This window comes from Mustela nivalis (genome assembly GCF_964662115.1).
Source record: "Mustela nivalis genome assembly, chromosome: 6".
Taxonomy (NCBI): domain Eukaryota; kingdom Metazoa; phylum Chordata; class Mammalia; order Carnivora; family Mustelidae; genus Mustela; species Mustela nivalis.
In genome coordinates, this window is record NC_139025.1 from 30,613,876 (window position 1) to 30,629,162 (window position 15,287).

General features: G+C 42.1%; 2 protein-coding genes across 4 annotated transcripts in view; one reads left to right on the forward strand and one right to left on the reverse strand.

The window, feature by feature from the left end:
- Nucleotides 1-2,757: 2,757 nt before the first annotated feature.
- Nucleotides 2,758-8,402, reverse strand: NDUFB1 (NADH:ubiquinone oxidoreductase subunit B1). The gene is made up of 3 exons (XM_082733975.1): nucleotides 8,293-8,402; nucleotides 3,791-3,935; nucleotides 2,758-2,867 (listed from the first exon to the last, which is right to left on the reverse strand). The coding sequence occupies exons 2-3, from the start codon at nucleotides 3,925-3,927 to the stop codon at nucleotides 2,831-2,833; spliced, it is 174 nt and encodes a 57-aa protein (XP_082590101.1). The 5' UTR covers nucleotides 3,928-3,935; nucleotides 8,293-8,402; the 3' UTR covers nucleotides 2,758-2,830.
- Nucleotides 8,403-8,601: 199 nt separating this feature from the next.
- Nucleotides 8,602-15,287, forward strand: part of CPSF2 (cleavage and polyadenylation specific factor 2) — a 33,412-nt gene continuing 26,726 nt past the window's right edge. The window contains exons 1-3 of one of the 3 annotated variants that reach the window (XM_082733956.1): nucleotides 8,602-8,802; nucleotides 10,066-10,239; nucleotides 12,010-12,071. The gene's annotated coding sequence lies outside the window, so the exon portion shown is untranslated. The remainder of the gene's footprint in view (nucleotides 8,803-10,065; nucleotides 10,240-12,009; nucleotides 12,072-15,287) is intronic. The other 2 variants (XM_082733955.1, XM_082733957.1) reach the window with 2 other exon arrangements.

The following is a 15,287-nucleotide window of genomic DNA, read 5'->3' on the forward strand; positions in this document are numbered from 1 at the left end:
CCAGATCACCACAAACTTGGTGGCTAAAAACAGAAATTTATTCTCTCACTGTTCTTGAGGCCACAAGTCTGAAACCAAGGTGTTAGCAGGGTCATGCTCCGTGGTGACAGGAAGAATTCTTTCCTCACTTCTTCCAACTTCTGGCGGCCGCTGGCCCCTGGCTTGTGGTTGCAGAACTCCAACCTTGGCTTTGGTTTTCATGTGGGCTTTTTCCTTTTGTGTCTCTGTCCTCTCCTCTTATAAGTACCAATGATTGGATTTAGATCCTACCCTAATCCAGGGTGATTTCATACTGAGATCTTTAATTATGCTGTCAAAGACCCTATCAGTGATAATTAGGGAGTATCATTTTATTGTAATTTTACTTCTCCTAAATTCAATATTACCTAAAACAAAATGTTTTCTGAGAAGAGGTATTTGAATACAACAGATAACATGTATGCATACATGGAGCCATCACAAGCAAGAAAATGAACAACATATACTCTGAAGTTTCCTTGTGCCCCCTTGCAATTTTTTTTAAGATTTTTAAAAAATTTATTATTTATTGAGAGTGAGCACGAGCAGGGTGAGAGGCAGAGGGAGAAACAGACTCCCCACTGAGCAGGAAGCCCTGTGTGGGGCTCAATCCCAAGACTCTGGGATCATGATGGCCTAAGCCAAAGGTAGCTGATCAACCAACTGAGCCATCCAGGTGCCCTCCTCCTTGTAATTTTTACTTCTAATCCTTTCTAGACTATGTTCCTCCAGGCAACCACTAGCCTGCTTTGTTACCATAGTTTACAGTGTCAACATTATTTATATAAATGGATCCATAAAGTGTGGACTTCCTGTCTGGCCTCTTTCATCCAGTATCATTAATTTGAAATTCATAGGGCCCCTGGGTGGCTCAGTGGGTTGGGCCGCTGCCTTCGGCTCGGGTCATGATCTCAGGGTCCTGGGATCGAGTCCCGCATTGGGCTCTCTGCTCAGCAGGGAGCCTGCTTCCTCCTCTCTCTCTCTCTCTCTGCCTGCCTCTCTGCCTACTTGTGATCTCTCTCTGTCAAATAAATAAATAAAATCTTTAAAAAAAAAAAAGAAATTCATCAATGTCATAGCAATAGACATTCCTTTCTTAATGCTGAGTAATATTCCATTATAAGGATTTAACAGTTTAGCTACTTGATGTACATTTGGGCTAGCTCTAATTTTTGGCAATTACAAATGAAGCTGCTATGAACATTCATGTAAGCCTTTGTGTGAACATACACCTTCCTTTATCTTGGATGAATATCTTGAGTGGGATGGCTGGGTCATACGGGAGGTGTTATTTTCATTTTAAACTGCTAAACTGATTCCCAAAGTGGTACAACTCCTGGCAGCTACATTTTACATTCCTGACACCACTGTGAAGTCCACTTACTCTGCACCCTTGCCAACACCAGGAATAGAATCAGTCTTTTGATTTTAACTATTCTAATAGGTGTGTGTTGGTATCTCATTGTGGCTTAAATTTGCATTTCCCTAATGACTATTGATGTTAGGAATCTTTTCATATGCTTTAGTTACCATCCTATCTTTTTTTGTGAAGTGTCTCTTAAAATCTTTTGCTCATGGGTACCTGGGTGGCTCAGTTGGTTAACCTAGGTCCCTAGGCTCTGGGATCAGGCCTGCCCCACATTGGGAGAGCAGGGAGCCTGCTTCTCTGTCTGCCACTGCCTCTGCTTGTGTTCTCTCTCTCAAATAAATAAATAAAATCTATTTAAAAAAAAATTCTTTTCCTCATTTAAAAAATTGGACTGGGCGCCCAGCTGGCTCATTTGGCTGAACGCTTGACTCTTGAACTCAGGGTTGAGTTTGAGCCCCATGTTGGGTGTAGAGATTAAGTAAAGGAATAATTTTAAAAAACTGGGTTGTCTTGGGTCGCCTGGGTGGCTCAATTGGTTAAGCAGATGCCTTCGGCTCAGGTCATGATCCCAGCGTCCTGGGATCGAGTCCCACATCGGGCTCCTTGCTCCGCAGGGAGCCTGCTTCTCTCTCTGACTCTGCCTTCCACTCTGTCTGCCTGTGCTCGCTCTCGCTCTCTCTGTCTCTGACAAATAAATAAATAAAATCTTAAAAAAAAAAAAAACTGGGTTGTCTTTTTTTTTTTTTAAAGACTTTATTTATTTGACAGATCACAAGTAGGCAGAGAGAGAGAAGGGAAGAAGCAGGCTCCCTGCTGAGCAGAGAGCCTGATGCGGGGCTCGACCCCAGGACCCTGAGATCATGACCTGAGCCAAAGGCAGAGGCTTTAACCCACTGAGCCACCCAGGTGCCCCAAACCTGGGCTGTCTTATTAAGCTATAAGGGTTCTTTACATATTCTAGATATAAGTTCTTTGCTGTATATTACATTTTGTAAGTACTTTCTCCCAGTTTATGGCTGCATTTTCATTTTCATAAGTGTCTTTTGAAGAGCAAAAAATTTCAAAACTAGTTCATGCTTTATATGTTGCATTTAAGAGATCTTTGCCAAACTGAAGGTCACTAAAATTTTCTGCTAGTATCATCCTTCTAAAGCACACAGTTCGAAAAAAAAAATTCTGGAAAATATCTGAGGAAAAAATTGGCTATATGATTTAATAGTACTATGGTTTAAAATGAAAAGAAAATGAAACACTGACTGTAAATTTAATATCAATATCCTCAAATACTCAATAATGATTTATTTTTAAGCTAAGTGTGGCTACTACTTAAAACGTGGACTGCTATAGTAAAGAAAGACTCACACTTCAAATTAAATAATGAATGTTTTTTTATTTCTCTCCTAATTTTTAAAATGTGAACATTCTGTAATTTAGTCACAACCTTTACTTCCAGGTGACTTCTTCATTGGGTCTCAATTCCCTGTGTGGAAATTAAAAAGGAAGGAAAGGAAAAGTATAAATTAAATTTTTATGGGGGGGGGTAAAGAGTCAGAGGATTAAGAATTCAATATTTTATATTCTATTAAATTGACCCATTAAAATTTTTATATAGACTCAACATACTCATTCTAATCTCTCATGATTTTAAACTTTTACCATCCCTTCAATTTCATTTTTCCAAATTAAGGAACTGCAATTTCTTCGGCTGTATGAAAGCTATTATCTTCTCAATGAGTTCATTTGAGGTTTTCTAAACCTTTTCTAATTCACTTTCTCTTTCTTGAAATCCTTAACTGTAAACCTCCTCTTCACATTGACTGTGAATGTTGCTCAAGCCTCTGGTTCCTTGAGCTTCTTCCCACTTAGCTGCATACCCAGTGGCAGACATGTTAACTCACTCTGCTGCCAAAAGAGCCATCTCCAGAGACACAACGTGGTACCAGGAGCTGCCAGCTGCCTTCTGATCACTCAGCTACCACAACTAAAGCTCTCCAGCAGTATTGCTGGGACCATGGCACCAAGCCACTATTAGTACCACAGATTTCAGCTACATTCTGGCTTAAGTAAGATAATATATGAAAGCTTTATTAAAGGCTTTCGTGAGCTGGTTTATAACATTGTTTCTAGATTACAGTGCATCCTGAATGCTAAAAAAAAATTTTTCAAACATTTGAAATAGCCTGTTCATAAACTGAAGACTTGTTGGCCGTCCAAAGGTAATCATACAGTTTTGTAAAAGGATTAAACAGTAACTAATGCTACAAAATAATGTAACGTTAATATTACTTTGGGGGCGGGGGAGAGACAACTCACCCCTTTTATTTATTTTTGGCATATTTGATATTAAAAAATTATTTCCAAGAGCTCATTAATTGTTCATTTAAAAGAAGCATAAAAACTAACCTTTTAAACAATAAACTCTTGTTCCGGAAGGCGGTCAGCGTTTCATCATTCCTTCGGTCTAAGTAACATCCAAAGACAAACCCCACAGGCACAAGTATATGTACCCAGTGGTCACGAACAATCTGAATTATATTCATCCTGAGTGCTAGGGGGAAAAAAAATTATCAGAAATATAACTGCCTTTGTAATATCTTGAAAAACTGCATCTGAAACAGAAAGATAGCCCTGAATATAGGAGATCAATGTTAAAGCATAGTAAGCCTCTTCAAATTTGCCTGGGATCAGGATGTAGTATACAACTTAAAATCTACTTGATGACAATTATACAGGTGACAATGATTTGTATAAAAATTGTACTGCATTAAAAATCAATTTATTAACTTTTTTTCCTAGCTCTACTAGTGAACTGATATGATACAGTGCAGAGAAATGGAGAGTATAAAAATATTCTACTTGCAAAAGTTGGATATTTGCACCCTCCTACAATTAATTTAAAACATTTACACATGTGTAAATTATTTTTTGAATCTCTTACGATGCTAAAACAAATATAACTACACTATTATGCCAAAAGCAGAATTATTTAGTCAAGCTATCATTATTGAAAATGAATATTTCAATTAGCAGTAATTGTGACTCAGATAAACCCCATTAGCTACAATACTGCTAGTGCACAAAGCTGAAAACTAATTTTTGAAAGGAAATGAAATTTTAAAAAACTTCAATGACATCATGGTAGATCTCAGTATCAATTCAAAGATTGAACAAGTAATAAGGACAGAAGGGAATTTACTTTTATAGAATGACTAATAGGTACCAGAGCCATCATATCATCTTATATATAACATGAAATAACTATTATCCTCATTTTATAGACTAGAAAACAGCTTCACCTAAACAGGTATTAAACACAGAGCTGAAATTCAAGCTTAGGTTTGCTCCAAAGCTCTTTTTCTATTAGATCTCAATACCTCTCTAAAAGACCTCTTCTTGAATTAAAATTTATGGGACTTAGGGGCTTTTAAGTTCTAAGAGTTTCTAAAAGATACAGGAGGAAGAATAGAACTAGAAGTCACCGTATGGAAAATAAATTTGCCTTAATTAAAAAAAAGTTTTCGCAAAAATTTGTACCTAAAGTTGAAATAAAAATACATCTGCCTATGCATGAATCTAAGACGAATTCATCATATACAATGGCTGAGAAGGTGTATGACAATATGGTGAAAGAATACAGGCCTGCCAACAAAAGTGCTCAGCACTCAACTAACTGTGCTAGGGTTAGGGAGACTGGATTCCTGCCTCTCCTAAGACACTGGTTCTCACACTTAAACATTCCAAATCTGTATTTCTCAAACTTCATCACGATCTAAAGACACTGAGGTGGAAAATGGCCATAAAGGTAAAAGTTGCACAATTACCCCATACTCTACTTGATAAAGCGTATTACACACAGCAGGAAAATTAGGTAAAGTTAACAAGTTATTTAAAATATATAACTTACAGTTTAGTCATTAAAGTTTTAGTCTACCTCCTACGGCTGGAATTTTCAAACCTAACTGCACATCAAAAGCGTCTGGGGAGCCTTTATCAAAATAAGGACTTTTGGGGTGGGGGAGACTGGGTGGCTCAGTCAGTTGAGCATTGGGCTCTTGGTTTCAGCTCCAGGCGGGATCTCATGTGTTGCGGCATTGGGCCCCAGATGGGGCTCCCCACTCAGCAGGCAGTCTGTATCAAGATTCTCTCCCTCTGCCACCACATGCCCAACCCCCTCATGTGATGGAGTACTCTAGTAAATAAATCTTTAAAACAAACAAAATAGGTACTTTTGGTCCTCCTTCCTTGTGGGGCTGGAAAAGTCTAGTTGAAAGAATTTGTTATCTGATTTGATGCAAACAGTTCTTGAGCAAACTTATTTCCTAGAAGATGGTGGCTCTCTCAGCACTATGCCTTAAGTAACGTTATTTGCATTTAGATACTGAAGCTCTCTTCGTGAATCTGACCAAGTGCCCTACCAGATTAGCCTAGATTAGCCACTTACTTGTTGAACAAATTTGAGCCAGTCAAGGATAAGAATAACAAAACATGCCTTGATCAACTTTGAAAGCACAAAACTGCAAAGTACTAGACAGTATTGGTCTCTGTAGAACTCAAGAGGTCATGTATTCGGTCACCTCTCCTCATAGGTTCCTCAAATTTCTTTATAGGGGTGTTTGGGGAGTCAAGCCTACCCCTCAGCACAGGTGAGTCAGATACTATATGTACTTTAACCTAAGACAAAAGTGCTTGTTGACCAAGACTGTTCTAAATAAGCCCATGGCCACCGGTGGGTTATAAGCCATTATTGTTGTTGGCATTCTTCCAACAGGGCAAGTAGCTACTTTTCTCCAGCTCTACTCTGAGAATCTAAGAGGGGAGACAAACCCTGGAGACTGGCTGCACATAAGTTCTTATATACACTCTACAGGTCCAGACTGATAAAAGGATTCTGTGTATTCAAAATCCAGAGTTGGGTTCAGCCACCATGATTCCATCGCTAACAGGTAAACTGAAAAATCTTAGTCCCAGAGACATTTTGTATTACACTTGTGTAATCTATTTAATGGACTTTGGGAGCCGTGGCATTTAACATAATTTGTCCTCTGTTTTTCACTGAGTGAATGACTAGGGAGGACAAAGATTTATGGACCGAAGAAGTGAGCTAGAATGATTTCTTGGAGAATGGATAGGAGGGAGAGTACAGAGAGGCTCTGGTCATGAGCCCAAGACCATAGGGGACTTTATCTGTTAGGCAAAGATTAGTGAGGTCCTCGGAGAAGCTACAATGGAACAAGCCCTGAAGTGTGGATGAACAGTGACATCCACATGGGTGCCCAAGAGGCCACTGTACATATTAGTGTTTTTTTGGTTGGGGTTTTTTTTTTTTTTTTTTTTTTGAGGGGGCAGGGAGCAAAGGGGGAGAGAGTGAGTCTTAAGCAGGCTCCATGCTCAGCAAACATGGGGCACCAGCGTATGCCCCTGAGATCATGACCTGAGCCATAATCAAGAGTCAGATGCTTAATCAACTGGGCCACCTAGGTGCTCCAGTAGTGTCTGCTTTTTAAGACTCATGAAAAATCCTTTTACATCACAAGTGGAACTTGCTATGGTATTCCTAATTAAAACTAATTAGTTTTTGTCTTATGGACTCAAGGAATCACTGAACTGATCACCCATCCTTTGTTACCAATGTTTAAAATATTTTGCTGTAGCTCTACAAAGAGCTCTTATAGCACTGTCAGGTTCAGTTCTTACTGCTTTTCATAATCGCTAACTCATGTACCATGTACTCACTAATGTCCCCAGTTTAGCAGGCATATTTTTTCAGATGAGGAAATGGACTTGCCTAAGGTCACAGATGCAGTAAGTAGCAGAGCCAATATTAACACTCAGGCAGTCTGGCTTTGGTTCAAGCTATTTGTGTTTTATTGATTGCTAGGGTAACTACAGAGGTGAACATTTAGACTGACCTCACTCAGTGTTCTTATTTTTCCTAACATTACCTTTTTTTAAAGATTTTATCCATTTATTTGACAGAGAGAAATCACAAGTAGGCAGAGAGGCAGGCAGCGGGTGGAGGGAGAAGCAGGCTCCCTACTGAGCAGAGAGCCCGATGTGGGGCTCGATCCCACCACCCTGAGACCATGACCTGAGCGGAAGGCAGAGGCTTAACCCACTGAGCCACCCAGGCGCCCCCTAACATTACTTTTATTCCAACCAATTTTTCCCACCTAACTAAAAAAAAAAAATAAAATAAAAAAAAATAAAGTAAAATGTATCTGGAGTGTATTTTTATAAGTCAATACATGTTGTAAAACGTAGATGAACAGATATTCAAAAATTAAGTCCTAATCTCTAATTGGTCCCCACAGCATTTTAGATCGACTTTTTTTTTTAACAATACATACAATCTATGAAAAGCAATGCTGGATGCACGGAGAAACTGAACTCCTTGAGGTCTGGAACCGTGTCTTATTAACCTAATACAAATTAAACATTATGTTTTTAAAAAGTGATTTTTGGGTGTGGAATGGTCGGCTCAAGAAGGCGTGCGATTTGGGGCTGGTTTCCAGTCCTGAGCAACCAGGAGACAGGACGCTGAAAACTTGGGATCCATCTGTGATGCTCGCGCCTTCCCTCCAGCCTAAGGACGTGATCCCGGCCTGTCTTCTCTCCGGGCCGGTCAGGGACGGTCACCTGATGATCCCTAAAGGACGTTTTCCAATAACGACAACCTCCCACTCCCCTTCCCAAAAGCCGTCAGGTGCGAAACAGGAGCCCAGCTGTCTACGGGAAGATAAGCCCTATTTCCCTTTCCCGTCTCCACCGCTCGCAAGCCCCGGGGGACTCTCCAGACCACTCCTCGCCTAAACACACCGCCGCCGAGGGCTTCCCTAGAGGTGGACCCTCCCCGTCTCACCACGGGGACCCGCAGCGCCTCGGGCCATCCTGGACCCCGGACCCACCTGCGCCCTTGGTTCCAAAAACGACCCCACAACCAAGGGCAGCGACGAACTCAGCCACCGGCGCCGGCGGAAGCTGCGGCCTTGGGACCTGCCATTCGCCACGCTGGGTCAAAGAGAGGGGTGGCGCTGGGAAACTGTACCTCTTCTCCCTTGGGATGTTGGGATCTTCTCGTACTTATTTTAGCTTTTAAGCACTATAAATTATTTGCAAATAAGACTTCGGCGCAAGGTGACGAGACTTGTTGTCGTAAAAGCCATCTCCTTTCCACAGCTTCGTCCTCACCCCCCCAGAACATGGTATCGCCCTGGGCCTTACCCGCCTCAGAGGCTCGCCTCCAGTTTCAAAATGGCGGCCGCCATCGGGGGGCTTCTGCTGGCTGGTCGTCACGGGTGGTGTTGAGCGAGTATCAGCTTGTCTCGCTCTTGAACCTGGATTCGACTAGGGGTTGGGAAGGGCAGTGGACGGCGTTGGGGGAGGACTGACGAGGCAAGTGGGGGCGGAGGGAAGGAGTGAACCTTTGGATGGGGGAGGGGGCGTCCTCGGCCCTAGGGAGACCCTGGCTCCACCTTGTCCGGGTCCGCGCTGGGGACATGCTCCCGGGTTTTCGGTGGCCACTGTCCTGGCCCGGCGTGGCAGAAGTGCTTATCGAGGGAAAGAAGTGATTTTTCCGTGGGTCTGAAGCCCCCGGTCTTTGTGCCAACCCGCACGATTCACTCGTGTGTTCTCTTCTTCCCTCTTTTTTGCTGTTTCCCGGCTGGATGAGTTAATCCGGCGCCAGCTTTGGCGCCTTTGGCCCTCGTGGTTGCCGTGTTTTTTAGCCTCCTCGCTAGGAGTCTTGCGTGGTCTCGGGTTCAGAGACCACGAGGCTGCTAAGCACTGGGCACAAAGTAGGCGTTCTTTTTTAGTTAGTCGATTCCAGGGACCTTTTAAGATGTTACTGTGTTTTATTAAAATGGTCTCGGCCTTCTGCTCCTCCCGCTCCCCCCAGCTCCCCAGCTCAGCCCCCCAGCCCCCCCTTTGCCCTCGAGCCCTTCCATCTCTGTTTTATTTGCTCTTAAGTAAGCAAGAGGTCAGACTAGCCTTAACCCCGTCGAGTCCGGCCTCCTGTCACCAGCAGAACATGAATTATCAATTGCCCATTCCCTAATTTTTTATCTTATAACCCCTGTGATATATATACATATATATATATATATATATATTTTTTTTTTTTTTTAGGAAGCCAATTTTTTTCCCTAACTGACCAGGAAGAGACTTTTTGGACTCCGTGAGCTTGGGGGCCAATCCAGATTTCCTTCGTTTTCCCTTGGATTTTTGCCTAGTTCCCTTTAGCGGTCTCCAACATGCAAGGTCATCATTTCTCTCGCAAGTAACTGAGAGATAATTGAGATGAAGTAGGAAGTCAGGAAGGAATTGATGATCGTTGGGGTTCATTCTTTAAGCACACATGTATGTCGCTTTAAGTGCTGTGCTTGAATTTGGCGATACAAAGATGATCGCTTTTGCTCTTTGCGTATACATTCAGCATTCATTCAACAAATATTTTTGGTTCCCTTTTTGTGCGAGGTAAAAAAAAAAATAACCTCCTGAGACTGCGAAAAAAGCTTCCTAAAGGAGAACTATTTCAATTGGGTCTTGAAGGGTCAGAAGGAATTTACAAGGCTCAGGAGAAGGTCATTCCTGGATCTAGAGACTTGGGTAGTCTTGGCATACTGAGAGAGAGTGGGAGGATAAACGTCCTTGAGCATTCAGTGCAAGGGTGGTTGGTGAAGGAAGAGGGAGATTGAAAGCAGCTTGTGAAGGACCTTGATTTCCAGCTAAGGAGTTCAGATTCCATTTGTTAGAAAGTGCATACTTTACACAAGGAAAGGGCATGAGTATATTTGGTTTTTTTAGGGTGGTCTCTGACAGCTGTATGGAGGATCAACTGGGAACAGGAAAACTAGGTAAGAGGAAATTGTCACTGAGGTAAGGTAATGATTGCCTCAGTTGCAATAGGATAGTGAAGGGTGTGAGAGAGACCTTTCTGAAATGTCAGATAGGATTCAACAGGTGGCAGCAGTTTGGTGGATGGAGGGTGACTCCAGGGTTTTTGGTCCAGAAGACTAAATGGTTGGTGATTCCATTAAAATCAAGCCCAAGATATGTACATAAAAATAGGGTGGTACCAACCTGCACCTTAAGGAGTGGCTGAGGACAGTGGAGTATGGTACAAAGCATTGATTTTAAAGTCTAGATTTGTGCTATTACAGTAGCCACTAGCTGCATGTAGCTGTTGAGCCCTTGAAATTGTGGTTAGATTGAATTGGGATGTGCTGTAAATATAAATGCACACTGGATTTCAAAGACTTGGTATGAAAAGGTAAAATATCTCAATAATTAATAGGTTGCATAGGAAAATTATATTTTGAATAAGTTGGGCTCAGTAAGGTATATTAAAATTAACTTCACCTGTCAAACTTCTCAGTGTGGCTATGAAAAAAAGTTTTAATTACGTTTGTGGCTTGCATTGTATTTTTGTTGGGCAGAGCCAATGTAGTCTAGGAATTCATGTGGAGGTGCAATTTGAGCTGGGCCTTGAGACGGCGGTGAGCAGGGATGTCAGCAGCTTGCTGGTGCCCCCATTGCTAGTTAAGGCATTCAGGGTTTTGTTTTTTCAAGCAGTGAGAAGCTTTCAGAGGTTTCTGAGCAAGGGTTAATATGTGGAGAGGTGTTTCAGTAGATTAGTCTGACCGTCATGGTTAGGTTGAGACGAAGTAAGCCTGGAGGGAGAGAAACAAACCCAAATATAAGGTGATGAGGCCCTGGTTTAAGGTACTGGTGATGGGAAGGGAAAGGGGGTGATACACAGGTGAGGCATTTTGAGGGGAAAAGAATCAGGAGTTGGTAACAGACTACTCAAGAAGTAGCCTTGGTTAGATGAGGACTAATGAATTCATGTCAGAATTATAAAGTACATTTGAGGCGAAAGGAATTTAGTCTCAAAATAGAAACAGCAAAGTTGGAAGGAGGAAGTGGCCTGCTAAATAGTCTTCCTTTTTATCTCCTTGCTTTCTGTATCTTACCTAATCAATCATACCCACCAGGTAATTTTTCTGAAATACGGAGTTTCCTGTATTGTGTCATCTTACTTCATAGTAGATCGTAAAATGTTTCTCTCTTGCCTGAAGAGCTAGGTCTGGAGTCCAAGACCTTTCATTATCTGGCCCTTTTCTATTCATTAGGGCTTTTCTTTCATTTTTTGCTTATATGAAAGTGTGCCCGGCTGGTTTTTCCACTAAAACTGTCAGTTCTTATGTGCCTTTGATCATGTTATTCCCCTCTTTTCAATACCTTTTCTCTTTGTCTCTCCTCAGGTACTCCTAATCCTTAGCAAGGAATTTAAGATCCCACCTCTTTTATGATTCTTAATAATATAAGCTAATGTCGGTTTTTAAAATCTTATTTCCTAAACTGCATATTTTAGCTTGTGATTATGACCAATTTGGTACATTATTATTTTTGTCTTTTATTATCCTTTTATTATCCCTGTTTTATGTAAGCTTTAGCTTCCTAAAATTATAACAAGTTTCTTTTTTTAAAAAGGACCGTTCATTATACTGCTTGCTGTCGCTCATGGTGTTCATCTTAGGGCAAGACATAGAAGTTAAACACCATAAGTAAAAACAGAAGTAAATCTGTTATACCACATTCAGCAGACTCTCTTTATTTTTTAGATTTATAAAGAACTCTTCCCTTGAATTCATGGTGTCTCACCCTATGTACAACTGAGATATCAGTAAGTAATGATGAGCAATTGTATTAAAAATATCTTTTCACCTGTTGAAATCTGGGTCTGTGTGCAGAACTTTAACATGAACTAATTTACTTCTGTCTGCAGGATCTTTTGTATTTTCACTTCATAATCTAAAGAAAGTGGAAGTTAAAGTGGATTTGAGTAAAAAAGGGTTTCTCTTAGACCATTAATATAATTGTTGCACAGGAGGCTTTTTGGCAGGGAAAATTTTCTTTAGATCCTTTCCAAAGGATTCTTTCCATTAATATCTATCTTTGTATTTACAAAGATATATATATTTTGTAAAGATTTTATTTATTTATTTGACAGAGAGAGATCACAAGTAGGCAGAGAGGCAGGCAGAGAGAGAGAGAGAGGAGGAAGCAGGCTCCCTGCTGAGCAGAGAGCCCGATGAGGGACTCGATCCCAGGACCCTGAGATCATGACCTGAGCTGAAGGCAGCGGCTTAACCCACTGAACCACCCAGGCGCCCCTGTATTTACAAAGATATTAATCTTCGTATTTCTCCTACCTTATGAATAGGAACATGCTAAGCCAATATATTTTTAATTTTAACTTATTTATTTCATCAGTTCTTTACTGAACAACTGCTGTGTGTTCCAAACATGTGTTAATATAGTAAGGATACAAACATGGGTCAAACCTGGCTTGCATCCAAGAGACCTCTCCCAAGCAAGGAGAAGTGCATATAAATGGGTAACTGTTAATGGTGCAGTAAGGGCACTAAACTCATTTGATACTAGCCATGCTTCATTCATTTAATAAGCTTTTATTGACCCCCCCCCACTATGTGTTAGACACTATAGAGGCATTGGAGGGTAACTGTACCCAAAATAGATAAGGTCTATTTTTCCGCGGAGTCCATAATCTACTGCTGGGGTGAGCAGGAGAGATGGGGGTGGGCAAAGCAAGTAAATGAGGAGCAGGTTAGGTAATAGCGAGCAGTAAGTCTTTTGAGGGAAGCGGAGTGATGTTACAGGATGTAACCGGTAGGCAAGGACGTTAGGGTTGTTAGAAAACCATCTCAGAATAAATTTGAGGCAGGGAATTATACAAACTAGCTAGAGATCTTCGTGACAGTGGAGATAGAAGGAAACTTGAGAAATCGCATGGAGGTAAAAATGCAGCACTTCCAGAGAGACTGGATGTGGGATACAAAGGAAAGGCAGGACTCAAGGATGATGCCGTCAGAGGTCAGACGATAATGTATAGCTGTGGAACTGGTGAAATTACCTGGAAAGAAAAAAAAGTCCTACTGAAGAGCCCTGCTGTGTTTAGAGGTTGAAGAAAGAAAGTAACTAGCAATGGAGATGGGCGAGTGACCTAAGTTAGATACAAGGAAAACCAGGAGAGGGTTGACACGGAGGCAGAGTGAGGAGAATATTTCAAGGAGGCTGTACACTTACTTTCACTGAATGCTGCTCCGGTTTCTGCAAGTTGTGGCCAGAGAAATAAATGAGGTTGGTCAGTGACCTTGATGAAAGCACTTCTGATGGGTTGGTGGAGAAAGATGCCAGCTTTGGGAGGTGAGAGAGTGGAGACACATTTGTGGACAAATATTTTGAGAACCTTTGCTGTGAAAGGGGAGCATAGAAATGATGAAGTACTTGCCCGGGATTGTAAGATTAAGAGAGGGTGTTTTTTAAATTGGGAAATTCTAGAGGATCTGCGTCTGCTAATAGGAGTGGTACATCAGTGATACATGGATAATGCAGGGAAAAGATGGGGTGACTGAAGAGGTTCAGTCCTCTAGAAGACAAAAAATTAGAATGGGATCCAGAGTACTTATGGGGATTGGCCTTAGATGAGAGCAAGGCTATCGATTCCATGTAATTGGAGACACAACAATGTTTATGCAGATGCATTAATAGAGTTGGTATTGGAAAATGGGTTATTTCTAAAGGCTTAGTTTTCTAGTTGAAGAATGAGGCGAGGTTATCAGCTGAGAGTCGGGTGGAAGGAGTGGAACATGATGCTTGAGCAGAGGAGGCAGTGTAAAATCAGTCTCAGAAATAGTCAGTCTACTACAAAAACTCAGATTGGGGGGCACCTGGGTGGCTCAGTGGGTTAAAACCTCTGCCTTCAGCTCAGGTCATGATCCCAGGGTCCTGGGATCAGGCCCCACATCGGGCTCTCTGCTCTGCGGGGGGCCTGCTTCTCTTCCTCTCTCTCTGCCTGCCTCTCTGCCTACTTGTGATCTCTCTGTCAAATAAATAAATAAAATATTAAAAAAAAAACTTTAGGGGCGCCTGGGTGGCTCGGTGGGTTGGGCCGCTGCCTTCGGCTCGGGTCGTGATCTCAGGGTCCTGAGATCGGGCCCCGCATCGGTCTTTCTGCTCGGCAGGGAGCCTGCTTCCTCCTCTCTCTGCCTGTCTCTCTGCCTACTCGTGATCTCTGTCTATCAAATAAATAAAATCTTAAAAAAAAAAAAAAAACACCTCAGATTGATAGGTAGTGCTTAGTGCCTGTTTGATACATGTATATATATATTTTTTCCATTTGAGATTTTTGACCATGAATTTAAAGAGCAAATAGCACAGCCTTGGGTTCTTTTCCTCTGGCAGCATTCAGTTTCTGGAATAGGCAAAGTGAAGGATTGGAATCAGTCAGAGTTGGAGTTCTGCCAGGCTGCTACAAGGAAAGACCAGAGCAGCCAGGTGCCTGATAGTGTTTTCAAGATACTCGTAATGGATTGTGGATCAGCAGGAAGGATGTGAATGGAGACAGAGGGTGAAAGAGTGGGGGGTGAGTTAGAGATCCGGTGAGGCCGAAGGATTTTCACAGTGGGATTACTGAGTAAGCAGGGCGGGAATGACAGCATGAGACCCCGGAAGGTAAATGTTTGGAAATGGTGCAGCTCAGGTGTGATGAGGTCAGGGGTTGAAGTGAGATGAGGTTACTGGAATTGAGAAAGTCGGGGGATTGGAGTCAGTGTTGAGTTACTGAGGAAGACTGAGTTGGGAACTAAAGTCCTCAGTGAATGAGGACGTCAGCAGTGAGGAGGAAAGCAGGAAGGCTCCTGGTGAACTGGCTGGGAGGGCCCGGAGTATATGGCGGAGGAAGGAGAAGATCTGGTTTGGGAGCTTCAGTGAGGAACAAGGAGCATGAACGTCCTGCTTTGGAGGCACAGGGGGTGTACAAGGAAAAAAACCTGGGGAACACTGCAGGAGAAACCGTTTCGGTGAAGAGAACCTTCAG

Excerpts from the sequence above, each read along its gene's own strand:
- NDUFB1 (XM_082733975.1), bottom strand. The coding sequence starts at position 3,927 with ATGAATATAATTCAGATTGTTCGTGACCACTGGGTACATATACTTGTG. Across the intron at positions 2,868-3,790 it reads AAGAGTTTATTGTTTAAAAG|GGAATTGAGACCCAATGAAG; the intron begins GTTAGTTTTTAT and ends ATTTCCACACAG.